The 26,859-nt window shown below is 51.1% G+C and overlaps 1 protein-coding gene across 6 annotated transcripts; it reads left to right on the top strand.

The window, feature by feature from the left end:
* The first annotated feature begins 94 nt into the window (after window positions 1-94).
* URB2 (URB2 ribosome biogenesis homolog) lies at window positions 95-25,023 on the top strand. Of its 6 annotated transcripts, none has more exons than XM_060286463.1 (10): window positions 95-314; window positions 2,187-2,325; window positions 3,675-3,851; window positions 5,572-8,878; window positions 12,657-12,817; window positions 14,406-14,516; window positions 16,308-16,550; window positions 19,151-19,238; window positions 20,952-21,091; window positions 23,595-25,023. In XM_060286463.1, the coding sequence occupies exons 2-10, from the start codon at window positions 2,200-2,202 to the stop codon at window positions 23,790-23,792; spliced, it is 4,551 nt and encodes a 1,516-aa protein (XP_060142446.1). In that variant the 5' UTR covers window positions 95-314; window positions 2,187-2,199; the 3' UTR covers window positions 23,793-25,023. The 6 variants fall into 6 exon arrangements, with proteins under 6 accessions (XP_060142446.1, XP_030695424.1, XP_060142448.1 ...); XM_030839564.2 differs by having other exon boundaries at window positions 95-381; XM_060286465.1 differs by lacking the exon at window positions 19,151-19,238 and having other exon boundaries at window positions 23,595-23,734.
* Window positions 25,024-26,859: the final 1,836 nt, after the last annotated feature.

The following is a 26,859-nucleotide window of genomic DNA, read 5'->3' as shown; positions in this document are numbered from 1 at the left end:
CGCCAATGGGCGCGGCGCCTCGGCGCTCGGCTGGCGATGCCTGGCGTGCGAGCCGTCCCGCCCCACGTTCCTTCCGCCCGGTCCAGCACCGCCCCGCAGCTCCCAGCGCAGCCGGAGTCCGGAGGAAGGAGCGCGATCCCCCACGTGGTGGCCCCGGAGTCGGTCCCGCCGGTGCTGCGGCCGTTCGTCCCTGCGCGGTCCCCATCCGGGGCTGGCCGCCGGGAGAGCTCCCCACCCGGTGACTGCTCTCCGCCCCGCCCGCCGCCCCTCACGGCGGGGTCTGCGTGAGTTCCTCACCTGGGGGCGGCCTGCAGGTGAGCCCCCTCCCAGCCGACCCTCCGCCCCGCCCGCGGTCCTTCCCAGGTGACCAGGTCCCTCCAGGTGAGCTCCCTACCTGGGCATGGCCCTCCCACGCTGGCTTGCTCCTCCGGCGGCCCCTCGCCTCGCTCCTGGCTGCTCGCTTCCTTCTGTTCCGCAGGGTTTAGCGTGGCCGCGCGAGGACGGACGGGGCTTTGCGGTCCGCACCAGGCTTTCCACGCCCGCTCGCAGGGATCGCTGCGGGCACCGAGGGCCCAAGGTTGACAGATCCGGGAGGGTGTATGGGGCGTCTTTGTAGCCAGTTCTGCAGATACTTTTAAAGTACTTTGTAGCTGTCGCCATGGCTGTATAACATTGAATTTAGAAGTTAAATTGTAGCTGTTGAATGGATATTGGACGTTTCGACAAAGAGGAAGACTGACAGCATTTGACTGTTCTAGCCTCTGAAATAGTGAAGGGTACCGTGCTGAACCTGTCTTTCATCCGATGTTCGCTCATTCCCTGTAAAGATCCCTATTGAGAATTAGCTCTGAAGGTAGGTCTATAGGATTTCAGACCCCTTAGATTTTAAAAATCCAGCGATCCAGTTCTCAGGATAGCAAATTGTTTTGGTTTGACAGTATTTAAATTGGAATCACGGGGCTGCGATCTTTTCTCGGTATTTCATTGGCCCTATTTTGTTATTTACGATAATTTTATTTCAGTATTAAGTATCATGAAAAACTTTCTCCCTTGAGGAACTGACTTGTTTACTTTTATGTAATGAAAATGACTTAACCTGATATGTTCTCCCCTTTTTACTTTGGCTTTTAGGAAACTCTAAGCTACATTTACCTCAGTTTTATAGGATTATAGGTGGCTGGTATGTTTGTGTTCCTTCTTTATTCATAATTGTATCCTTCCAGCGTTAATCATGTAACTATATTCTGTAGAGTCTTAGAAGCAGTGTGTGTTGGTAAGTTTATGAAGTTACTGTTGCAGGTGGAAAAACATTCTATCTGTTGGGACTGGGTTTATACTATATTTCTTTTGTATAAGAACAAACTATATATTCTTTTGTACTTGTACTATTTCCAAATACTGCTTATTTATCTTCTTTTTTTTAAAGATGATGTTGGGGGGTAGGAGTTTATTAATTAATTAATTATTGCTGTGTTGGGTCTTCGTTTCTGTGCAAGGGCTTTCTCTAGTTGTGGCAAGCGGGGGCCACTCTTCATCGCGGTGCGCGGGCCTCTCACTATCGCGGCCTCTTTTGTTGCGGAGCACAGGCTCCAGATGCGCAGGCTCAGTAGTTGTGGCTCACGGGCCTAGTTGCTCCGCAGCATGCGGGATCCTCCCAGACCAGGACTCGAACCCGTGTCCCCTGCATTAGCTGGCAGATTCTCAACGACTGCGCCACCAGGGAAGCCCTATTTATCTTTTTAAACTGTTCAGTGGGGTGGGTCCTAGTATATACTTTATAGTATGTATTAGAATATTTTTGCAGAAAAAACTCTTTCAGTCTAAAACCATGTGTGAACGAATCTTTTCACAAGTAATTTGAACACTTTGGGTTTTGTTCCATTGAATTCCTGCGTACTGACCTCTGAGGATGTGATGTTTGATCACAGCAGGAATACTTGTATGTGTGTGTGTAATCCATCGTCTGTTTGAATTTCCTCCAAGAAACTCATGGACTCAAGCATCTTATGTATAAACTTCTGCCCAACAGTGTTTAATTCATTAGAAAAATATTTTTAAAGGAGTATAAGTTATGTAGACAATAAGGTACATAGTGTTCATTTTCTGCTGCCTATTAAGTTTGACCTTAATATTCTGGTCCTTTATATTAAAAAAATATAAATTTTTTCCATTGCTTTAAATTGTAGGTAAAGCACAGCAATGGCCGCTGTTTATTCTGGCATTTCTCTAAAACTTAAAAGCAAGACAACTTCCTGGGAAGATAAACTAAAACTAGCGCACTTTGCCTGGATTTCCCATCAGTGTGTTCTTCCAAATAAAGAACAAGTAAGTTTAATGTGAAAGTTACATTTCTACAACCTAAACTAATGATCACTTATGTAAATTGCATATTGACATTTAGTTAAAATTTAAAAAGATTAAAGGTTGGGGAAGGGAAACATGGTTAGAAAGTTAAAAGTCCTATCAGTGAGATAAAGTAAGTAGTTAGGTATTACATTAACAAAGTTTTTCTGTTACAAAACCTCAGCATTTCGTTTATGTTTGGAAACATCTCTTATATTCTGAATTAAATATGTGCATCAGTGAGCAAATTAGGATTTAGGTTACAGAAGTTAAGTTCTGAGTTTGTTGGCAGCTTCATTTGTTTGTAAATCCTAAGTGATGCTCCATAAGCAATTCTTGTTGGTGCTTTGTTAAACGTCTTTGGAACTTGATGAATGGAAGGCTGGAAGTAGGGAAGCTTTAGCATTTGTAGTAAACTGAGGGGAAATAGATTAGAAACCGATAGATTAGAAACAGATTAGGAACCAAGAAAGACATAGCTCTTTGTTAACATTTCTCAAGCTTATCTGACTAAGAAAAGCAGTTAATACAATGGAGACATCGGGATGATGAGCTCATGCAGTTAGATGCTCATTTGCTAGTATTAAGCAGCACAAAATGTGTCAGGTGGATTACAGCCATTGAAATGATGAGGTCCAGTATGTAGAGCACTAGCAGAGCTAGTCGTTTCTAAATCTGGCTGCACCTGAGAATCATTTTGTCTGTTTGACCTGGCAGCTGTGGCAGGCAATTTCATCAAGGTTTCCATTACCCTTCTCCAGAGAGAGTTTTTTCCTTTTAGCGTTTGTCACTATTCGTGTTGTTATTGACAGTTCTGGTGTCCTGAGCTGAAGCCTCACCACTTTTCCTTGTGTTTATGAATAAGGAAACACGTCACAATAATGGAAACTGTTTATGTCCAGCCCTCCTTTTAATACAGCACTTGTGAATCATTTCATAGAAGACTCTCTGTCTTCTGAACAGGGTAAATAGGTTTCGGGATGAAGCTGCAGTTAACTCGGGAAGCCAGGACACAAACCCTGGTCTTCTGACTCTGCATTTTTGCTTTTGTGTGTCATTCCTTTTGTGGCCATTCTGAGCAATTGTTGTTGTGCTTTTAACTTGTAAAACTTGGAAGCAATTAGTTAGAAGAAACCGGTTTCTCTTGAAACTTTTTATTGGCCCCAGATGAAGACACACTTAGTTTTTTTGATTGATTCTTTAATAATAAATATTTTAAGACACCAAAATGTAATATAATGTTACCAAAGATAAGTTTTAAAGGAGAGTTTTTCCCCCCTGGCAATTGTATTTGGTTATTCGTTTATTTTTAAAGTATATTCCAAATTCAGGTATTACTTGATTGGGCACGACAGTCGTTGGTTGCGTTTTATAAGAAAAAACTTGAACTGACGGAAGACATTGTCGAAAGGCTTTGGATCTATATGGATAACATTCTACATAGCAGAAAATTGCAGAATCTCCTCAAGAATGGAAAGACAATTAACCTTCAGATTTCCCTCCTCAAGGTAATTAACAGTTTCCTGTGTTATCCTATAAGTGTTACACGTATCTCTATTGATTTCCTGTTAATGCTGGAGGCTTATTTGTCTTACGGTTAATGATATGAAGATACAGACAATATCAAAGCAGGGGAGGAGAAAGAAATAATATTTTTAGAGTTATAATAACGACTGATATTTATTGAATGCATATTGTATGCGCTACACCGTGCTAAGCACTTTATATTATGAAAAGCTTAGAACTTTTTCGTAAAGTGGTTAATTACCTTTTTAGTTGGAAAAGGTAGCCAGCAAATGATGCTACTTTATGACTTTTTTTTTCACCTTTCTGCTGGACTGGAGGGAGGTCAAAGGCCAAAATCTGGATGAGAATTTCCTCAAAGGCTTTTGGCTCCGTGATTTTGAAGTCTCAGGTCGGGATTATAAACTTCACTGTCAGTATTGAGTATTTTGAAATACTGTGAGAATAGCCGGTGACAATAAAAAGCACAAATAAGGAGTACTGAGCGTGGGCCAGGTAACCTGCCGAAAGTCACACAGAAAGTAAGTGGCAGAGCTGGGATTTGAACCTCCATCTGTCTGATGGCAAAGCCTGCGCTCTACGCTGCAGCCTCACCCACACGAGCGTGTGCGCAGGAGAAAAGCAGTAGAGGCTGGGAACAGAAGAATTAAATGGTTGATGCCTGATGGTTCATAGGCTTTAGTGGTTCTTGAAATTATGCTCTAAATTGTGTCACTTTTTAAAATGATAGACCAGTGGTCACCAAAGTGGGTTATTCTGAATGGTTCTTTGGGAGTGTGGGAAGAAAATCTTACATCTCTATATGTTTTTTAAAAAGTCACTTTAATTTCTATGTATGCTTTATAATTATATAAGATACTAGTGCTATAGTGCATACATATGATTTATAACTTTATCGGGTATAAGTGTGGAAAAAGTTGTATAATCAGAAAAATTTGGAGATCACTCTAGTAAGTGTGCTGGCATTTAAGTATGTGATATCTTTGTTTCGGCTTTTCCAGAGCCAGCAGTTACTCGGATGGAGATAAACACACCTGTGTCCTTGGGCTACTGCTAACTTAACACCTAGGATAAATTTGATTCTCAGATGCCGTAAGGCTGGGAGCAAGTCACTTAGCCTATAAGTGAACTTTGGAACCTGTCTGGCCCTCATAATTTCTGGTGCTTGTGAATTTCAGAATTTTGGAAGCAATAGACTATGGGTTTGCTGTATGTTAAGTAGTAGCTGGCAGCGTTTACTTTCCTCTTTTAAGAATGCCTTTTGCTTTGGCTTTTTAAATACAAACAGTACGACTGATTATAAAAATGTGTTTTGGACCACAGGATCATAACCCAAGGCCACTGTCCATCTACCTGTAGCATCTAAGTTGAATTATAGGTTTAGGATCTAAGAAAAAGTGAAATCTTAGGAGTTTAAGCCTTATAAAACTCTGCTCTTTAAAAATGGACAGCAAATTTACAAAGGCACTGAGCCCCTTCCCAAGTTTATACTGGTAGCAGATGGATGTGTGTAGGAGTTAAGACAGGTCCTCTGCCTTCCTTTGGTGCGCTAAGGAAGTGCCAAGTTCACTTAGATGTGCGAATCTGGGCATTTCTCTCATTCAGATGAGGGCAAGGAGTGAGTTCACTGATTGTGTTGTATTTTTTGTGTGTACGTGTGGGTTTAGGGTCAGTGATGAGTTTTCTTTCTTTCTTAATGGTCAGATCATCAATGAGAGAATGGCCGAGTTTGCTCTCTTGGGATCTCAGAGGAGCATCTGTGTTGTGCTGAGCTGCTGCCAGGGTATCCTCTCGACACCCGCCCTTGCTGTCATCTACACGGCCAGGCAGGAGCTGACGGTCGACCTGCTGAGCCAGCTATGCTGGTTGGCCTGTAGGCAGCCGGGAGCCGTGGTGCCCCAGTTGTTCGAGGTTCTTCACCTGACCCTCGGCCTTTACCTCTCGATTCAGCGGCAGCAGGTCAACCCAAGACGCACCTTTGGGGAGGTGACCACACACTTGCTCCAGCCCTGCCTGGTCCTGAGACACTTACTCTTGGCAGGCACGTGGACCCAGGCTGGCCAGGGCCTGCTGCGGCCGGCGCTAGGCCGCGACATTAGGAGTCAGATCGAGGCCGTGCTTCGAGGTGGAGCTTTTCAGGCCGAGCTGCTCCCTTCCTACAAAGAGGAGCTCTTGGAGCAGCAGCAAGGTGACACGAAGATGGGGGCCATGAAGAATCTCCTAGCGCCCCTGGGCACCGTGACGGCCAGGCTGGTGGATGCCGGCTACTGTGAACCGTCCCTTCAGGCTGCTGTGGTGGCCAACTCCGTGGCCCTGCTGTACAAGCTCTTTGTAGATTCTTACCTCAAGGAGGGGAACCAGCTGCTCTGCTTCAAGGTGCTCCCTCCGCTGTTCGGTTGCTTAAGGATTTCCCACCTGCGGGAGGAGCAGCTGCAAGCCCTGTCTGCGTCTGACTGGACCGTGGAACTCCTGGCCTTGGAACAGCTGCTAAATTCAGTGGCCAGTAGTACTATCTACAACATTGCCACTGACCGGATTCGGCACGGGGAGACTCAGTTCCGCTTCTACCGCCGTCTGGCCGAGACGCTGCTAAACCACCCACAGGCCCCTGTGCCAGCCTGGTTCCGCTGCCTCAAGGCTTTGCTGTCTCTGAATCATTTGATTCTGGAGCCAGACCTGGACGACCTGTTGGCTTCAGCTTGGATCGACGCAGAAGTCGCAGAGTCGCGGACCCGGAAAGCCCAGGAGGCGCTGATCGGTACACTCTTCCAGACGTTCGCCAAGCTCCGGCAGGTGCCCCGGCTGTTCGGGGAGGTGCTGGGCGTGATCTGTCGCCCCGCGGCCGAGGCGCTCAGGCTGCCCGTGCTGTCTGCGGGCCCCGCTGCTGTGCTCCGCGAGTGCCTCCCGGATCTGCCCCCGAGCCAGGTCCTGGACGCCTGGGCCCTCATCCTGGAGAGCTTCCAGTCTCTGGTCCTGCCTGATTTGCAGGGTGACATGGACATGGCCCTGAAGTCGCTGTCACTGAGCTCGCTGCTGCACTGCGTCATGGTCCACGCGCGGAGCCTGGATGGCGACTCGCCCCTGCCCGTGGTCAGGCGCACGCGGCGCACCATGGACGAGACGCTGCGGGGCCTCGTGAAGCCCCTGCTGGACCTCCTCTGCAAGCCCCAGCCCTCGGTGCCTGAGCCCTGGCAACAGAGGGTCGGTGACTCTGCGCTCCTGCTCGCCCACACCTGGGCCCAGGTGGACACTGTGCTGGGCTTGAGCTGCGACCCGTATCGCTCTGAGCCCGGGGCCCTCGCGGGCACCGCCCCGGAGCCCTCGAGCCTCCCCCCGCTGCTCCCGGGCGTGGAGGCCAGGCAGTGGAAGGAGATAGAGGAGTTTGCGGCTCAGTCCAACTCCCTCGGCAGGTACTGCTTGGAGCAGCTCCACCTGCAGAGGATGAAAAACACCTTGCTGCAAGCGAGCATCCAGTCTGAAGAAGCCCTCCTTGCTCTGAGGCGCGATGCCGCCTACATCCTGGGCTCCGGGAGAGCGAGCCTGACCCGGGGGACGACGGCCTCCTGGGACGGCCAGGTGGGGACAGTGAGTGCGCTCACCTACCCCGTCGCCCACTGGCACTTGGTCATGTCCAATCTCACGATCTTAGCATCCTATCTTTGTCCAGACGACCTGCGGTACCTGGCCGACATCCTGCTGAGAACTTTGCCAACGAGCAAAGCCCAGGAAGGCCCGGCGGAGGAGGAGCCAGACATCACACTTGAAGAAATATCGAAGGCCGTCCTTCACAGCCCTCTCCTCCCCGAAATGCAGTCCCTCCACTCTGCGCTCTTACTGCGCGTGACTGCGAGCTGCGCTGGCATCCTGTGTGCTGGCGCCCAGGGGGGCCCTGCTCTTCTCCGCCAGCAGCTGCCCTGGCTTTTTGAAGGGGATTATGCGGTCGTGGCTCACGGGGAAAGCAGATTTCCAAAGGTCGGGTCGGAAGGTGTAGAGCCAAGGGGAGAAATCGCCCAAAACTTACTCTCCTTGGCCAGGGGTGACTCCCCCGTCCAGCTGGAGGGAGAGCAGCTGGAGAGCATTCTTCGGCTTTTGGAGGTTCTTTCTGCTCTGCAGCTGGACAGCCTCCCGCCCCCCTGCCACGTGCATTGTGTTCTCCTGCTGCTGTCCCTGGCCGGCACCGTGCTGGGCAGTTCTTGCTCCCCCTCGCTGACCCTCAGGTTCTTGATGACGTGCTACCGGCTTCTCGGTTACCTGCAGAGAGGGAAGAGCGCCCAGTCGGTGCTCAGGGTCATGTACGTTAGCGATATCTTTGAGATCACGCTGACCTCCTTGTTCAAAGCCAGTAGGAGGTTTCTTGTGGACATGGACGACCCCTCTTGGCTGGAATTCCTCCAGGTGGTGGGGACGTTCTTAGAACAGCCACTGCAGGTGCTCCTCCAGAGGAAGCTCAGCCCGGAGCTCAATTTTGGGAAAATCCTTGCGTTCCTCTCGAGTTCCCAGCTGCGCCCTCAAGCAGCTCCAGGCACACGGTCGGAAGATCAGACACCTCTGGGCCAGCAGCTCCTTCTGGTGTCCTTAACCAAGCTGTGCCAGGCGCTGGGGCCTTTGGTCAAGGAGCAGGAGCAGCACGAGGCTCTGGAAGCACCGCGTGAGCTGTTGCAGGCGGCTGTGGTACAGGCGGGGGCCGTGCTCCAGCTCTGCACTGCCCGCGGGGCCCGGGGCCGCCGCCTCCCGCCGCCCGTCCTCTCGTCGGTCGCCTCGCTCTTGGAGGCCGATGTGGCCCTGTGCTCTGGGCACGGCGGAACGGACCACGTGCTGCTGCCCCATGCCGCCCTCTACCAGGCTGTCTACTCTCAGATCCTGTCGGAGTTGCCGGATCTAGCAGGAGACACCCCATCTCTCCAGGCAGCTGTGCAGTTTTTGACTCTGTTCTTTTTAGCCCCAGAACTGCACCCCCAGAAGGAGTCTGTGTTTACCTCTGTGTTTCAATCTGTGAGAAAAGTCCTTGCAGGTGAGACGTTTTCTCTTGAGCTAGTTCTGTACCGTAGAGCTTTTGGTGAGAGGTCGCTAAGCGGCAGCCAGGTGAGTTGCTCCCCCTCTCCTTTTTGAAGCAGGTCTGCATTTCCGAAGGTACCACACGATGACCTGGGAGAAACTCTCCCTCCCCGGAGTTCGTTTCTGGTGTCTGCCTTCTCTGCACCTGTAAGCAGTTACCTTCACAGTTGTTTTACCTGCTTTTTAGACAGACAGCAGCCTTCTAGGTATATTGTTTTGCACTTCAGTTTTTCACTTATTTTGGAGATTGTTCTAGTTTATAGTTTTGAACCACTCTTCTCTGTTTTAGCCTCTCTGTCCTGGCCCCAGAGGTCAACATAGACAGTTTCATCTTTATTCGTAGGCCCTTCAGTATCAGATCTTCAGCGCCGTCAGTGGACTTCAGAAAGATAAAATCTGCCAACTTTTCAAAACTCCAAGTGACATAATTTATAGGGAACCTCATAAAATTCCTTGAGGGTAGGACATCGTCCCGCAGGTCTCAGAGTGGTACCGGGCGTCGTGGGGCTGTGGGTGCTGATTGGACAGAGGCTCAGCCTGTGATGTCATCGCAGTGTTGTAGTCGGATGTCACCCTTGCAGGCCAGCTAATCAGGACTGAAAACCCAGCCGGTGTCTTCATTCTCTCCAGCAGGACAGTCACTACCTGCTGTCCCCGAGGTCAGAGGTTAGCAGGCTAGGGTCCGTCCCTAACTTGAGCTCATCAAGGTGGCACTGTTCCCAGTTGGCGTGGGTCCATTTCTTCTCGTTTGGCTGGTACTGAGGTGGAGGCTAGCTAGGGTAGGCCTCTGAGGTGGGGCTGGGGAGTCTGCCAGCCTAGCCCAGCCATCACAGCACACACAGGTGTTCTCTGGGCCCTGTAGGAAGCAAGGCCGCCTGGGCCAAGGCCAGAGCTGGGGTGCTGTAACCTGAAGGACACTCTGCTGCCCCCCTTTCTGATCTGCCCTGGTTGTGGATTGACTGAAAGGCTTCGGTCTCACGTGTTCTGTCTCACCCTGTCAGCTGCTGTCTTAGGGAACGGTGTCACCTTAGTAACGGGGGCTGAAATTCAGTCCTCTGTTAACACTGGTTAGAGCATTCTAAACGAACGTCCTAAGATATGGCCCCCGGTGGTCCGAAGCTCTGACCCTCCTGCCCCTTCGTTAGACAGAATGCAGTGTTCCCCTTTATCCCTGCAACCCCCTGCAGAACGCAGTGTCCGCCTTTATCCCTGAAATGGAGGTGGCCCCTAAGTCCTAACTGTGTGTCCTTGGACTGCTGGTACCTTTGACTTTGGGGGCAGAGCCGCGGTCGGGAGTGAGGCCAGCCACCCCACTACTTCCCCAGATCGCAGGCCTGAGCACTGCCCCAGGGCCCAGGCCTCAGGCACCTGAGCTGCTAGACTGGGCCTAGAGAAGGGACCAGGGTGATGGGAGGTCTGGAGCAAAGGCCAAGGGGGGAGTGGCCCAAGGCTTTGGGCTGGGAGAGGGAGGGTTAAGGTGACCACCTGGGTCCTCGGGGGTGATTCAGGTAGGTTTCAGCTCAGAAAAATGAGCATTTTTAAGAAATGCTCTCTGACAGGAGAATCAGCTGCCTCCGTTCAGTTATAAGAACCCACCCGTTTTAAAAACGCTTCATATACATGTGGAACTGTGTCCTCCTCTGGAGATGAACGAGCTGTTGATTTTGCCTTGTCTAATTCAGTAAACAGACGTTCACACAAGTTACCTGAGTCACAGGGTGAGGAAAGGCTCTGAAATGACCAGAGCGGTGGATTGTGCAGGCAGGCGAGGCCTCCGCCATGGGAGGTGGGTGAAGGGAGGGCGGGGAAGGTGGCAGTGCTGACACTCAGCCTCCCAGGGATGGGAGTCTGCAGTGCCCTTTCTTTGATTTGCCAACTGCAAGAGTTGGTGCTGTTCTACCCATTTCACGGATGAGCAAATTGAGGCCCAGAGAGGTCCTGCATCCAGGATCTTAAGTTTGTGGAACACTTGGACCTAGATGTTCTCTCTTGAAGCCTTGGTCCCGCCCGCCCCCTGTAAGCAAAGACTGGGGCGTAGGAGTGTCTTCTGCAGTGTGGGATAGTCTGCTGGCTGGAACGGGGCTGGAAAGTTACTCTGGAGTCAGATTGTAAAGGGCCTTGAACTCCCTAACCGTGGGCTCTCTGATGAAACCTGGGGACACTGGGTTTACTTCAGAAGGCTGTCCTGCATTAAGTGGGAACAACTGGGTGACTGCAGCGGGCAGTCCCCACAAGCTTGGGGTTCTTTCCATCTCTTTAACATCCCCGTCTGTGTTAAAGCACCACCCCACCCCTGTGCCCCTATTGATTTTATAAAAGAATATAAGCAAAGTAGAAAAAGAGTATAAAGAAAGTGCCGGTCACCTGTCTCTCATGGTCCAGAGACAAGCCCAGCTGAACATCGTCTTCCTCCTCATTCTCTCGGGCTTTTCTCCGGGCTGGGTGCAGGGCACAGGTGCCGTGGGCAGGGCACAGGTGCCGGGTGCAGGGCACAGGTGCCGTGGGCAGGGCACAGGTACCGTGGGCAGGGCACAGGTGGCACAGGTACCGCGGGCAGGGCACAGGTGCCGGGTGCAGGGCACAGGTGCCATGGGCAGGGCACAGGTGCGTGGGCAGGGCACAGGTGCCGCGGGCAGGGCACAGGTGCATGGGCAGGGCACAGGTGCCGGGTGCAGGGCACAGGTGCCGTGGGCAGGGCACAGGTACCGTGGGCAGGGCACAGGTGGCACAGGTACCGCGGGCAGGGCACAGGTACTGTGGGCAGGGCACAGGTGCCGGGTGCAGGGCACAGGTGCCATGGGCAGGGCACAGGTGCGTGGGCAGGGCACAGGTGCCGCGGGCAGGGCACAGGTGCCGGGTGCAGGGCACAGGTACTGTGGGCAGGGCACAGGTGGCACAGGTACCGCGGGCAGGGCACAGGTACTGTGGGCAGGGCACACGTGCCGCGGGCAGGGCACAGGTACTGTGGGCAGGGCACACGTGCCGGGTGCAGGGCACAGGTGCCGCGGGCAGGGCACAGGTGCCATGGGCAGGGCACAGGTACCGTGGCAGGGCACAGGTACCGTGGCAGGGCACAGGTGCCGGGTGCAGGGCACAGGTGCCGTGGGCAGGGCACAGGTGACGGGTGCAGGGCACAGGTGCCGGATGCAGTGCACAGGTGCCATGGGCAGGGTAGAGGTGCTGCAGGCAGGGTACAGGTGCTGCGGGCAGGGTACAGGTGCTGCAGGCAGGGCACAGGTGCTGCAGGCAGGGTACAGGTACTGCAGGCAGGGCACAGGTGCCATGGGCAGGGCACAGGTGCCGGGTGCAGGGCACAGGTGCCGTGGGCAGGGCACAGGTGCCGGGTGCAGGGCACAGGTGCCGGGTGCAATGCACAGGTGCCGTGGGCAGGGCACAGGTGACGGGTGCAGGGCACAGGTGCCATGAGCAGGGTACAGGTGCTGCAGGCAGGGTACAGGTGCTGCGGGCAGGGCACAGGTGCTGCGGGCAGGGCACAGGTACTGCAGGCAGGGCACAGGTACTGCAGGCAGGGTACAGGTACTGCAGGCAGGGCACAGATGCCATGGGCAGGGCACAGGTGCTGGGTGTGAGGGGGTGGTGTCATGCTGTGCATGTGCCCTGCAGTTTTGACCTGCACCGTGACCGTTCCTGCGTCCCTGAGATGCTGACCTTTAGCAGCTGTGCACCATTTCACCTGCCCCTTGTCTATCACAGCAGTTTTGTTTTCCTCGCAGATCCTGCGATTCCGGTTCAGGTAGTTGAGGAGATAGAGCCTCATTTGGGAGCCTTGTTCACCCAAATGTTAGAGGTTGGGACGACAGAGGACTTCCGGATGGCCCTGCAGAGTATCCTCCAGGGACTGGACATCAGTAACACGTGGAGAGCAGATCTGCAGGTGGGTTGCTCCTTTCTCTCTTGCGCGGCAGCACGTAAGTGATATGGGCTTCAACGGGAAAAGTTACTTGCAATGCGGTGTCGGCACTGAAACTAAACAAATGTGCAAAGTCAATCCGTACTTGTATACTGACCCGTAAAAAGTTCCATTCACATCCATTGTGTGAGACCTCTCACATCGTACTTCTGCTTTTACTTGGTTTGGTCACATAGCCTGGGTCCCATTTGAGGCTCTTTCAGGGTGACGAGCTGCCCTTTGGTCCTTAGCCCCCTAGTCTGTCTGGTAGTTGCTAACGAAGCCCCTCACTCCCACTAGGCCTGTGTGTCTGGGAGGCTCTGCGCGGAGCTGATATGCTCGAGTTTGGTCCCCTGAACGGCCCTGAGTGCCGGACCGGCCAGAGGCTGTCCCTGCTCGCACAGGCAGAGGAAGGCTGGGAGCTCACTGTCTGGCCCAGGGTGGCGGCCCAGGCCTTTTGGTTCTGAGCTTTCTCTGCCGTATGCGTGGCTTCTTGACTGCTGGTAATAATTGGCACCCAGGAGCTGGGTTTTGCTTTGGGTGGGAGGAGAGCTGGAGAGAGCAGATTGGGGGCAGCAGGGAGGACTTACATCTCCTCTGTGTGAACACGAGGCCCATCTCTGCTGCCACCCTCCTCCCTCTGGAAGTTTTCACCGTGCGTGTGCAGCACGATGGGCTCAGCTTTGAGAAGGCCTCTGGGCTTCCCTTCAGCAAGCCAGGGGAGACAAACCATAAACTTCTACGTAAGCCCGTCAGATGGTCAGAGGAGAGTCGTGGAGGAGGTGAGGCTGAGCTGAGGTCAGAGGTGGAGAGGCTTTGGGTGGGTCTGGGGGGCGTTGCTATGGAGACAGGGAGGGGATAGTACGTGCACAGCGCAGTGAGCACAGGTGAGTGCCAGGAGATGGGGGATGGGGGCGCCAGCCAGCAGACCCTCAGCAGGGAGACACACGGAGCTCGGGCGGGTGGGGGTGGGTTGTGGTCAGAGGGAGCAAAGGGCAGAAGCCAGGATTTCGTGGTGTGGGCTCTGCAGCGTTAGGGGCAGGAGGAAGGGGCCGATGGTTGAAGCGGATGCTGAGAGATGCCCAGCACGGGTCACTGAGTCCCTTCCCCTCCCTTCCCATGGTCGGAAACCGTCACCTGTCATCCCGGCACCTGGTCTACTTGTCGCACGTTGTCCGTGTTTCCTTTCACCCCTAGGCACGTGCCGTTCTCGCGGGTGAGTTACAGCGGCCGCCTCTTCCGACGCCACCTTGACGAGACGGGCCTCTGATAAGATCGCCGTGGCCTCCTGTGTTTCACTGTCCTGGCACGTTTACGTGTTCGGTTTAGTGAGACGCTACAGAGAAGGCCCTTCCTTTGCCGCAGTCTGCTCACCTTGTTCATTTCTTCCCGCAGGTGACGTGAAGGGCACCACGCTCAGCACTTGACCCAAGCTGGGTCTCGTCCCTGCCCCAGCACAGGGTTCTAACGGGCTCTGCTTTGTCACAGCACCAGTGACCAGCCTGCTTCCCGAGCTGGGCTTCCCAAGAGAGCTGGTTCCTCCTACTGCTGAGTGTTTTCCCTTGTCCCCTAGGCTGTTTTGTCGGCGGTGACGTTGGTCAAGTTGCTCTTGAACTGCCCGTTTGGTGGCGAGAAGGCCAGTTTGTTCTGGCGTGCGTGCCCACAGATGGTCATGGCTCTAATGGTGAGTACCTCTGGGTCGTGCGTCCCCCTGCCCCTGCCTTTCACGTGCAGACGGGGCGGCGCTTCTGCTTCTGTCACGCTCTGGTTTTATTATGCAGAGTGTGTTTCCGGGGCCGTGTCCTGAAGACGGCTATAACCACATTGCTTTTCTGTCTGGGTGTCCAGGCAGCACCTCTGTCTGGTTGCACACGTAGTGTCATCAGTAGATGTGATGTGAAGGCCCTTGGGCGTCAGAAAGCATTCGTGGTCCGTAATGGAAGGAACATGGTGCCCACAGGAGGCTTCCATTTAAATTAGGTGACAGGAGAAGGAGTCCCGGGCCTCTCTGTGTCCACACGAAATTCTGTGGGCAGTTTAGTGCATTCATTCGCGTGTAGGAATATGTGTGTTTAATGACGATTCAGTGAGGAAAAAAATGGGTCTAGACTAGGATAGTAAAGTTCCAGATAGACGATTGTTAATCCCATGCAGACGTTAAATTTTGGTACATGTGAACATACACAGTAGTCACATGACTTTTTGTTTCATTAGAACAAAAGCCTGGTTCCGGTGGGCGCTGTCTGTGTTCCTGCTCTCAAAAGAGTCTGGTGTCAAAAAAAAAAGAAAGTGGAGGGGGTGCTTCCCTGGTGGCGCAGTGGTTGAGGGTCCACCTGCCAATGCAGGGGACACAGGTTCGTGCCCCGGTCCGGGAAGATCCCACGTGCCGCGGAGCAGCTGGGCCCGTGAGCCATGGCCGCTGAGCCTGCACGTCCGGAGCCTGTGCTCCACAACGGGAGAGGCCACAACAGTGAGAGGCCCACGTACCGCAAAGAAAAAAAAAAAAAAAAAAGTCTGGTGTCAGTATTCCCAGACTTGGGTTCGGAAGAGCAGTGCCTATTTGACCATCATTATCAACCCTGATTATAGCTTGTGCTGCGTGAGAACATTGCCTTGGGTTAGCATATTCTCAGGGCAAAAGGGTCTAGAGAATAGACATTGCTTTCTTCTCGGATCTTTTGTTTCGTTGCTTTGTTGTTTCCCTGGGAATCTGCATTAGTGGACGAAGCCCATTTGTACTTAGGTGTATGTAGGGGGAACATCAGGAAGAAGGGGGGGAGGGGGGAATAGGGCCCAGTGCAGTGCCTGGTCAGTGTTGGCCGAGCGCATAGTAGGGCCACGTGGATATAAACACCAGGCTAGGCGTTCAGGTCACTCTAAAGGGGATAGCACAGCGTCAGCACAGCCAGGGCACCCAGGAAAGATGATCACTGAGAGGCCCCAGACGGCCTCAGCTGGGGTGCTGTTTACAGCTGGCCATGTGAGGAGGGCTGTCACAGGTGGGCTCGCCCAGGGTACCCAGGTAAGACTTCGGGCCACCCCTCAACTTCAGTCTCTTCTCTGTATTCTTTAGAACAATAATTGACTGTCTTGAACTAGAGCTGTCCTTTATGAAATGTAACAGATGGAGTTGAATTATAGACATTTTAGGACCAAGGATCTTTTTGGGAGAATATTGTTATGTGTGTGATGTGAAGTTTTTTTATTCTGAGAAAGTAGATGAATCAACTCTTCTATGAGAAATTACTTCTCTTCGTGGTAGGCGCATCCGTCAGAGGGTGTGGACCGAGACAGCCACGCCCCTCGTAGGTGCCGCCCAGGGGGTTGAACGCTGGTCTCCTTGTCTCTCTGAACTGCCCAGTGACCACTCGGGTCACTTTGGGGTCTGGACGTTCTTCCCTCGGTCATTTTGGGTTTGGGGCTGTTTCTCCGGAGAATCGCCTTCATCTTCTGTCCCTCGTTCCTCACCCTGTAGCTGCAGACCCGAGAGGCTTGTCGGGAACAGCCCGTGGCGCCGGCACTGGTCGGGCCCGTCTTGGACGTCCTGGCTGCGCTGCTGAGGCAGGGGGAGGGGGCCATCGGCAACCCGCACCACGTTGGCCTGGCCTTCGGCGTCCTGCTGGCCGTGCCCCTGGACGCCCTGAGGCCCCCCGAGTATGGGCACATCTTCCCGCGGGTCCACAACGTGCTCTTCTCGATCCTGCAGTGTCACCCGAAGGTGAGGAGGACAGGGCGCCCGCTGGGCAGGGAAACGCATCCTTGAGAAGAGCGGCGGCGTGGGAAGAACAGTGGTTTGCAGAACAAACTTCCAGCTTCGAGTAATTTCTAGGGCCCAGGTGGCTTCTCAAGCAGAGAAGTATGTGACCTTCACATCAGGCTGTGTTGGATCTGACACGTCGAACATACCTGTGTCCTGGGTGTTTCTGGAAGCCCATTAGAAATTATTCTGTTTTTGCAGATCATATATTTAAATGTCACTCACTGGCGTAGATCTCCTCTCGGGTTCATAATTCAATTGCATGTAGGGAGTGAGCCATCCTGAGTTCCGGTTTTACAGTGTGCTGCTTTTTAAATAAAATGAGACTAGGAGCAAACGCCCCGTAGAAGATTCCAGTTTAGCCACCATTTATTGAACGTTTGCTGTGTGTCTCCTTTCACCCCTACAGCAAGTCTGTGTAGCTGGTGGCAATCCCATTTCATTGGTAGAGAAACCGACGCTCAGAGCTGCGGAACGATTTGACCAGTGTCACCCAGCTGAGACTGAATTTTAGCTGCAAGACTGGATTTCCTTGGCTGGTGTTCATTTGTGCCTCTGCTCTACGTGGGAAGCGTGGGAACTTATAAATAGGACAGATACACATATACGTAGGCGCGTTCAAATATTTTTTAAGTGTTTTGATGTTCTAAGGTTGGAGACCTGCCAGCAGTGCAGTTTTTAAAAAATTTATTCTCTGGTAAACTAAGCATTCCATCCAGTGTCCTCCCCACTTAAGAATCGCCTTCGGCCCTGCCTATCTTGTGAGGCTCTTTGTTAGAGCTCTGCTGACTCTTAGATTTTTGTGTGACCGTAGAATGTAAATGCAACACCAATCAATTACAAACCGACACTGCAGATCTTGCAAAAGATTCAGGATTTCATGCAGTTGAGGAAAGTGACGTCGGAAAACTGTGTGCATCTCCTGCAAAACCAGTGAGGAATGATCATTGAGCAGAATTAGACCATTTAATGAAAGGAGAGAATTGACAAGGATAATGACACGGTATTGCAGTAAAGAAGGATGTGACTTACGACGGCAGCTCACACTCACTGCCCGCGGGGCAGACTCAGGGGAGCGGGGCCCATGCGTTGGGCCGTGTGGGTGGTGGATGGGGGTTGATACGGGCCCCCGGCTGGAATCGGCTTGGGTAAATGTGCAGGGAGCAGCACAGAGTGAGCCCAGCCAGGGTCCCCGGCAGGGCGATCCGCAGCTGGTGCCATTCTGAGCTCTTGACGTGTTTTAACTTATTTAACCCTCACGACAGCCTGTTATTATCCTCACTTTGCAAATGAGAAAACAGGCACAGAAAAGGTTCAGTGTTCTGTCCGGGATTGCATATTAAGCCAGGGTGTGAACTCAGATGGGCTGGCCCTGGATTTGTGTGCATTTAATCCCTGTGATAGCAGAGGAGGAAGACGGGGCCTCTGGAAATGTGATGACGCCCTGCAATTCTTTGGCAGAAATGACCTCTTTCTGAACATGTTGCTGAAGCTGATAAATTGACATAAAGAATGTGGTGTTATGCTCTCCAGACTTTGCTTGGATAAACTGTACCCAAGAAAAGAGTCCCAACACTTGATTCACTCCTCGTTCACCCTGAGGCTTAGAGCAGTGCCGCCCAGTAGAACTTCTCCTGGGCCGGGCGTGTTCCGTATCTGCACCACCCAGCACAGGAACCGTTGGCCACACGTGTCTTGACTATGTAAAATGTGGAATTGTATGACTAGGAACTGAATTTTAACATTAATTAATTAACATTTCAGTGGCCACATGTGGCTCATGGCTGCCTTATTGGACAGTACATTGCTTTGATCATGATCTCAGGACGGTTGAGTGTAAAAGAAGCCTGTTTGGGCTTCCCTGTTGGCGCAGTGGTTGAGAGTCCGCCTGCCGATGCAGGGGACACGGGTTCGTGCCCCGGTCCGGGAGGGTCCCACGTGCCGCGGAGCGGCTGGGCCCGTGAGCCATGGCCGCTGAGCCTGCGCGTCCGGAGCCTGTGTTCCGCAACGGGAGAGGCCACAACAGTGAGAGGCCCACGTACCGCAAAAAAAAAAAAAAAAAAAAGAAGAAGCCTGTTTTATAACTTTCATATCATTTTTCAAGATAAAGTCCCAGCCAGACCTTTTCATTGCTAAAAAATGAGAAGTTTTGTTTCTCATTTTAAATGGATTTGCTTTATGTAATCTTTTTCTCAAGTGGCAATTATACTTGAATACACTGGCTACTGTACGTTTTGTTATTTATTTCTACCCATTTCCAGAAGGCACCACTAACAGAGTAAAAGACAGATTCAGCAAAGTCTAAACTAGGATTGCTGCATTAGATTCCTAAAGTTACGCAGCATGGAAGCCCCACCCCGAACCATGAAAACGGATGTAAAAGAGTTAAGTAAGTAGGGTGAGCATTTCCCTAGAAAATCCTGGCAAAAAGGAGTTGCCACACTGTTTTGAGTGTCCTGATAGGTAAGGTTAAGAAGGAAATAAATATGAACTCCTTTAAAGTAGATCTTGAAATAAACAGTTGCCTACATATTTTCATAGTCTTTTGTCTATCATTGCAGGTAATGCAGAAAGCCATCCCTTCTTTCTTGAACTGTTTTCATAGACTGGTGTGTTCAGTTATACGTGAAGGGCGGCAGAAAGACAAAGGTAATTCAGAGTAACAGTATCAGATACCGATTTCAAATGTGTTTATTTTACGGGTGTCTCTGGCCACACGTTACGGAAGATGAAACCACACAGTTGAGTTTACGTAAGAGAAATATTCAGATCATCAAATGAACACGTAAACAATTTAAAAAATTTCAGACTGTGACATTTTTTAACTGTATCCACAGCAGTGAATGCATTTAACATCCCCTAATTGAAATAGTTCTTTTCTGGAGAAAAAACGTATCTAGATTCAGGAAATGTTTACTCTCATTTACTGGGGATATAAAAGCATCTACAAGTCCATCCTTGCCCTTACAGAGCTCAGAGTTTAACGGGTAGATGAAGGAGGAACGGGCAGTGGTGGAGCCAGCTTATTGCTCATCTTATACGGGGGCAGAGTTCCTGCAGCTCACTGTTCCTGCTGCATCTCAGCAAGGTTGTTTTGTTTACCAATGAAGCAAGCTGCCATATGACAATCGCATAAATTATGTGTACAGCTTGTTTTCCAGCCTGGAGGTTTGTTGATTCTTGCTAAATTTCTAATTCGGGGGAGAGTCTCATTATTTAGAAATTTGCGTATTATACTGTGCATTCCAAAAGTCAAGTTCATTGACGCCTAACTTATGTGTAACAAACTGCATCTGTTTACAGTATATACTTTAATGAGTTTTTGTGTGTGTGTGTGTGTGGTACACGGGCTTCTCAGTGCTGTGGCCTCTCCCGTTGCGGAGCACAGGCTCCGGACGCGCAGGCTCAGTGGCCATGGCTCACGGGCCCAGCCGCTCCGCGGCACGTGGGATCTTCCTGGACCGGGGCACGAACCCGTGTCCCCTGCATCGGCAGGCGGACTCTCAACCACTGCGCCACCAGGGAAGCCCCTTTAATGAGTTTTGATGGGTAAATTTGTGCGGGGAAGCACCACCAACGGTCAAAACACAGAGCATTTGCATCATGCCCGAAAGAGCCCTCTTGGGGTCCAGCCCCAGCCCCAGGGAGCCACTGATGTGTTTTTCGTCGCCATAGGCTTGTTTGCATTTTCTAGAATTTTATAAAAACGGTGTATTACTATGCTGAGTGAAAACCGGGGAGGTTGCTCTGCTGAGTTGGGGTCCCTCCCCAACTGCTGTGACAGCCTGGCTGGAGGGGGCTGGGGCGCATGTAACCTGGGTCGCGGGGACACTTCAGGCTGTTAGAATCCCTGGGAGAGGAGTGTGTAAAGGCCTGGGTGATCCTGGCACTTTCGGGTGGGAGGAACTAGGAGTCAGAAATAAACCTGGGAAGCCAGCAAGAGGTCTAGTAATGGTAGTTGAGTCTCATACCTGTCTATAAAGGGGAAATCCTAGATGATTTCTGAAACTTAACGAGGCAAAGACATAATCAGGCCGTCTTATCTTTAGAATCATATTTTCCTTTCTAAATACAATAGCAATCCTAGATTTCACCCTAAAATCTTGGTTATTCTAGTCCGATCCTTAAAAAACCCATGGACTGTTGAGGATTGTAAGTGCCTTTCCTTTTGTAATATAGATCAATATTTGGACACATCCTGTCTCCCTAATTCTGTCTTCAAATTGAGCCAACAAAAGAGTCTGGGGGAAAAAAAAAAAAGGAAGGTTTGAATAATTGGGGCTATGTTGAAAGAGTAAAATTGGAAGAGTTAAAACGCACGGCTTTTGAGCTAATCGGTTTGGAAACTCTTTACTTCTGTAGGAAGCGCAGAGGACCTGCCAGTGGTGCTGGAGTGCGCCCGCCTCGTGGAAAGGATGTACAGCCACATGGCACTGCGGGCCGAGGAGTTCAGGGTGTTTTCCCCCTTTATGGTGGCCCAGTATGTGATGGAGGCGCAGAAGGTAAGCCCACAGTCCTCGGTTGCAGGGTCCCCCAGCTGTGCGGCCAGCGACCCGTGGGGCCTGGCGGTCCTGTGCAGTGGCGGCTGTCCCGCGTGTGCTGCAGCCCCTGCAGGGTCCCCGTGCGGGCTGCACGAAGATGCAGGGCGCTGGCGGTGCCCGGGTCGCGGGGGCTCTCAGCCACCGGTAGGTCTCTCCTTGCTCTGGCACAAACCCTGGGCCTGTTTTGCTCAGTCTCTGGGGTCATGAGGGAGGTGAAATGTTACCCCGGTCCAAGAGCAGGAGGCAGAAAGAGGGATCCTGGGGTCCCTCAGCAGCAGGGGCTCTTTCGGTGGTTTGGGCCGATGACAGTGAGACGGCCTCGGGCAGGAGGGGCAGCTGCTCCTACAGGCCTTGTTCCTTCCACGCAGAGATGTGTCACCCTGGAGACATGTCGGGGAAGTTACGGTCACTTTTATCTTCTCTTTTACCTGTAGATCAGATTTACAACTGTCCCTCTATATCAGATAGCTTAGAGTAAATAGTTTGCACTATTCCCCTGGCCTAAGGTCCTTTTAGGTTAACTTAGAGATGTTTCCATTCGTTGGCCAGTGACCGTAATGTTGTAGAAATTTACTTTTTCCCCCTGTTTTCCAAATAAGCTGTCTAACGTAATGATGCAAAGGGGTTGTGTTGTCCTGATACTACCGGCCTTGCTGTCCCATTCCCCCCTCCCCATGCTCCGGGCTGTACTTCATAAGGAGACACACCAGCTAAAGGGCTGTGACATTTGGACTCAGAGGCCCAGTTCAGACCTCAGTGCTGCCACTGGGGAAATTACTGCGCCTCTTTTTGCCTTTGGAAACGGAATTATTTGTTTAGTGAGTGGTGATCCAGTGAATGAATGAGCAAGCCCTCACCCAGCTAGTGAGGTTAAGGACTTCTGGTTTCAGTTTGTCCATTTTATTTTTTCTTTCCCTCCCTAATACCTTAGTATGGAATCACAGACAAGCCATTCCTCCTGTGGCCCTTGAATGTTCTTATCATCTATAAAACAGTAAAATTTAATTAAGATGATCATCTGTCAGATGTTTTTTGAGCTACTGTGTGAAAATAACCATATCTGTGAACAACACCATCGTCTTAGGGGCAGAAACAAATCTCCTCTTTAGGACTCCTGATGACCTGATGAACTCCTAGGTCATCAGGACACTAAGGAAGAACTGGCCACACGCCAGGCCTGTCAGCCGGAACCCTGCTGCTGCTTTCTGGCTACAGCTGCCGCAGTGGGCAGACTCTGCCCTGCCCAGGTCCGGCTGCAGCCTGGGCGGCTCTGGCAGGGTGAGTAGTGCCTGCTGTCCTGGCCTCTGTGTCCACATACCAGCCTGAATCTCTGACCTGCAAAGTTTGTGCCAGTAGCCGATGTAGCCACGCCAGAGCTGGGCTGCCACTCCTCCTGCTGTGGCCCAGATTTTGGTTAACCCAGATTTTTAGGAAGGCTTGCATCTTTGGACACAGGGACCGATTAAACCATTCTGGGGCAGTTAGGGATTTAGGGCCCATTGTGTTATTGTTGGAAGAAGTAAAAATATCTATGAAGTGGTAATTATAAGTCACGTCTGACACTGAGCCACATGACGGGATCTATCAGGGATCCGGTTGGAGAGCGTCAGAGCCACTGCCTACCTGCCCTGCTCTGGGGGGAGGTGGCAACGTTGCCGCCCTCATCCCATAGTGAGTAGAGCTTCCAACGTGATTGGCCACGAGGAAGAATATGACACAGTGTTCAGGTGGCTCTTACCATAAGATTTTTTCTTTTCCCATAAATTTATTTATTTATTTATTTAGGCTGTGTAGGGTCTTTGTTGCTGCACAGGGGCTTTCTCTAGTTGAGGTGAGCGGGGGCTACTCTTGGTTGCGGTGTGCGGGCTTCTCATTGTGGTGGCTTCTCTTGTTATGGAGTACAGGCTCTAGGCATGCGGGCTTCAGTAGTTGTGGCATGTGGGCTCAGTAGTTGTGGCACGTGGGCTCAGTAGTTGTGGCACGTGGGCTCTAGAGTACAGGCTCAGTAGTTGTGGCACATAGGCTTAGTTGCTCCACAGCATGTGGAATCTTCCTGGACCAGGGCTCGAACTTGTGTCCCCTGCATTGGCAGGCGGGTTCTAAACCATTGTGCTACTGGGGAAGTCCTACCATAAGATTTTTTAAATCTAAAGATTCAAGTTTTTAAATGCCTCTGGTAAGTGCAGAGGCATCATTCACTGAATAGCAAAGCTACCCTTGTGATTTCGTGATGTTTTACTCCATCTCAGGTTTTTGTTTGCTTGAGTTGGCCTCTGTTTCCCCCAAATATAAACTTAAAAGTTTATGAATAGTCAGTTGTTTCACTTACAAGCAAAATGACATTTTAAAAGGAATGTCTTTTCTCAAGTTGGTGGCAGAAGCTGGAATCCCTTGTCAGAGCCTCAAGGGTCTGGCACCTGCCTGTTTGCGCTCACAGAGAAGTGAGTGTGTCCCCCTCTCCCAGGTCACCTTGTATCCGGCGGTGAAAGGCCTCCTACAGGAGGGCATCTACCTCATCCTGGACCTGTGCATTGAGCCCGACATCCAGTTCCTGCGGGCCTCGCTGCAGCCGGGGGTCCGAGACGTCTTTAAGGAGCTGCATAGTGATTACATGAAGTACCACAAGGCAAAGCACGAGGGAGAGAGAAGATACACCGTCTAAGCTGTGCACGGACGTGCACATGCCATGGCCCCGGGTCCAAGAGAGCTGGAGGAGGCAGGACTTCAGATGCTTGAATTCGTGGCATTGAAACACGTGGAAAATCCTTCGGAGTTTATATAATATGTATTGCATTTTACAGTTATTTTTTCACACTATTTCTTAACACTTTTTTATGCAGTAAGTATTGCAATAGAATCCTGAAAATAGATCCTGAATTCAATAAAATTTGCCAGATCTCCCTTGTGGCCATTCCAAATGTGGTTCTTGTCTTGGTCCAGTGGTTTGGGGTCCCATCTCCCCACTAGGAACTACGTAGAACTTGTTTTTTTCACTTCAGGTACATGGGTGTGTAATGAAGCCCAATTTAAATACCTTTGCCTTTTACGTTCTTCAAGAAACATGGGACGTTTTCTGAAACACCGCTCTTCTGCCCTCCCTCGGAGCGCATCTTCCGATGGAGCTGGGCAAGTCAGGACGTGGAGACTTGGTGTCGGCTGGGGATGGCGGCCCCTGCTGTGCGGGTGGCCGCTCGGCGGGAAGGTGCTGGGCCTGGGGCTCTTCCTTCCTGCTTCCACTCTCGGCAGTTTATTTTGGAATTTTATTTTCCTCTTTTTTTAAATTTAATTTAATATTAAGAAATACTCTTGTTTTTTTTGTATTGCCTAAGCAATATGTTTCATTATAGCAACCTCAGAAAATAAAAGGGAAAAAATTTAAAAATACCCCCAGTCTCAGCTGCACAGACAGCCGCCGTCATCTGGGAGGGCCTTGTTTCTGTCCCTTTGCATATATATATGTAGTTGAGTATTTAAATAAATGTATATAGAGTTGCCAAATTGGATCATAAGTGCATTTTTTTGTTTGTTTTAGTTACCCAGCTTTTCTTCCTGTGTAATATTTCAATAACGTCTTGGGGACATACAGATACTAGACACACTGTAATGGCTGCATAGTTGTCTGCTGAGTAGACACAGCTGTTTTATTTAGTAAATCCTCGTGGTAGACATCAGATTCTTCACAACTTGCCTTTTACAGATGATGCTTGCAGCCAGCTCTCTCCTGCTATAATTATTTCTATAAGATAAATTCCCATAAGTTGTATTATTTGTCAAAAAATCCTGTCGGTTTTTAAGGATTTATGTAAATATTGCCAATTGCCCTCCAGAAGGTATACAAATGTATTTTCCTTCCAGTGAATCAACTTTAATGTTATTGATTTTGTTTTAATGCCTCCTTGATAGGGAAATGTTACTTTGTTTTGAATTTCTCTAATTACTGAGATTTTTCATTTTTTATACTTACCATTTTTATTTCTTATAAAAATTATGTTTATACAGTTATGTTTCTTATGTAATATTAGCCTGTTTCTCAATTGGGATATTTGCTTTTTTCCTTACTCATTATCTTTGTGGAATTTATGTTGGAATTTTCTTGATACCCCTTTTTTAGTCAGTCAAAATATAGACAAATTGTTTGAAGGATCATCCCTAGGCAAAAGGTGTTTGTTTTTTTTTTAATCCTAACTTTTCAAGCACGTGTTATTGTAGCAGACAATGTAAAATGGATTTTTTGGCAACCTAAGAGAAATACCCCATTTTTCACGCCTCAAGATTTGATTGTATTTCTTGCACTGGCTGACAGAGCCTGGGAGATAGTTCTGCTGTGCATTCTACATGTTTTAATCCGTTTCCTACCCTCTGTCTAGACATTTGTGTGTAGAAGCTTTCTAAACTCTGGTAACCAGAAATGGATCCGGCGGTCTGACATCTTTTGCCTAATGCTCTGCATTGGCGGAATCCTGTCCCTGTGCCCAGTTCCCTGCAGCATCCTCCGCGGGGTTGATGTTGTTCCTTTTTCACACCTGGAGATGCTGTGCTGGAGCCTGCAGGGGACCTTACAGATGCAGATTGTAAACAAAGCTGGAATGAAGACCATGTTCTTGGCTTTACCCTTTTGGTCAAGTGCCCCGACTGGAGGGTCACTGGTCTCTGAGGCCCTCACAGATTTGCGCCTGTTTTTTTCTCTGCCAGAAGTTCAGGAATCCCCCTGCTTTGGGGCCCTTCCTGGGGTGCAGGCCCGGAGCAGTTCCTCGGGCGTCCTGGTGGTGGCACTGCAGGGCTGCTCGCCTTGCTCAGGACTCAGAGGTGCCTGCAGCCTGGGAGGGAGGGGACGACGGGCCTGTGGATCCGGGCCGTGCCTGCAGACATCTCTGCTTGAACGCTAAACCTTCCTAGGGGAGAATAATTTTCCACTCTGTTTTGGTGGTTATTAGGGAAGAGGAAACCGTTTTCTTAGTGGTAATCATGGGAGCTCGACAGTCCTCATTTTAAATACTTTATCAGACTAGACCTTGCGGGCAGCGAGGTGGCCCCGGCTGCTCTCTGTGTGGCAGTGGGGCGTCCCAGGGTGACAGTGAGACCCCTGTGATGTGTGTGGCCCCAGCCTCTGCCCTGGAGGCCTGTGTGGTTCCTGCATCTGACATGCTGACATCAGTCCCTCTGTGCAGGGCGGTGCTGGGCCTCGCGGAGCTGGCTTCCTGCCGGGGACGCCGACCGAGACCCGCCGACAGGTACGCAGGATCATGGCAGGGGGCCCCAGTGCAGGCGCTGGGCGAGGGCGGGGCCGTCCTGGGGAGGTGATGTCTGAGCTGAGACCTGCCCGGATGACCAGGAGCCCCCAGGGGCCTTCAGTCAGGCTGCACGGACGTCGCTTGTCACCATGGTTTTGGCCAAGGATGGGCACCCGAAGGGCAGGATAGATGTGCTGGAAGTTGGGGGGCGAGAAGAATGAATGTGGGGCTCTGGGCTGTGCCTGCGGGGGCTGCCCTGGCCATCCTGACCGCCCCCCGTGGACCAGAGCGGCCAGGCCTCTGTGGCCTGTCTTCCTTCTGGGCAGCTTCCCAGGGTCCGGCCAAGGAGGGCTCACGCGATTCGGGTTGGAAGTTTTCGTTTGCCTGGTTTCTCGTTTCATCTTCGAAATAATTCAGCTACGCCCCTTCCTCTTTTGTCTAATCAGCTCTCACCTTTATGCTTCAAGTCCCATGAAATCCTCTGCAGAGGCGTAGGCT

Source organism: Globicephala melas, chromosome 16 (assembly GCF_963455315.2).
Source record: "Globicephala melas chromosome 16, mGloMel1.2, whole genome shotgun sequence".
Lineage (NCBI taxonomy): Eukaryota > Metazoa > Chordata > Mammalia > Artiodactyla > Delphinidae > Globicephala > Globicephala melas.
Note: the sequence above shows the minus strand (reverse complement) of the source record. Positions and strands in the feature narration are given on the sequence as shown.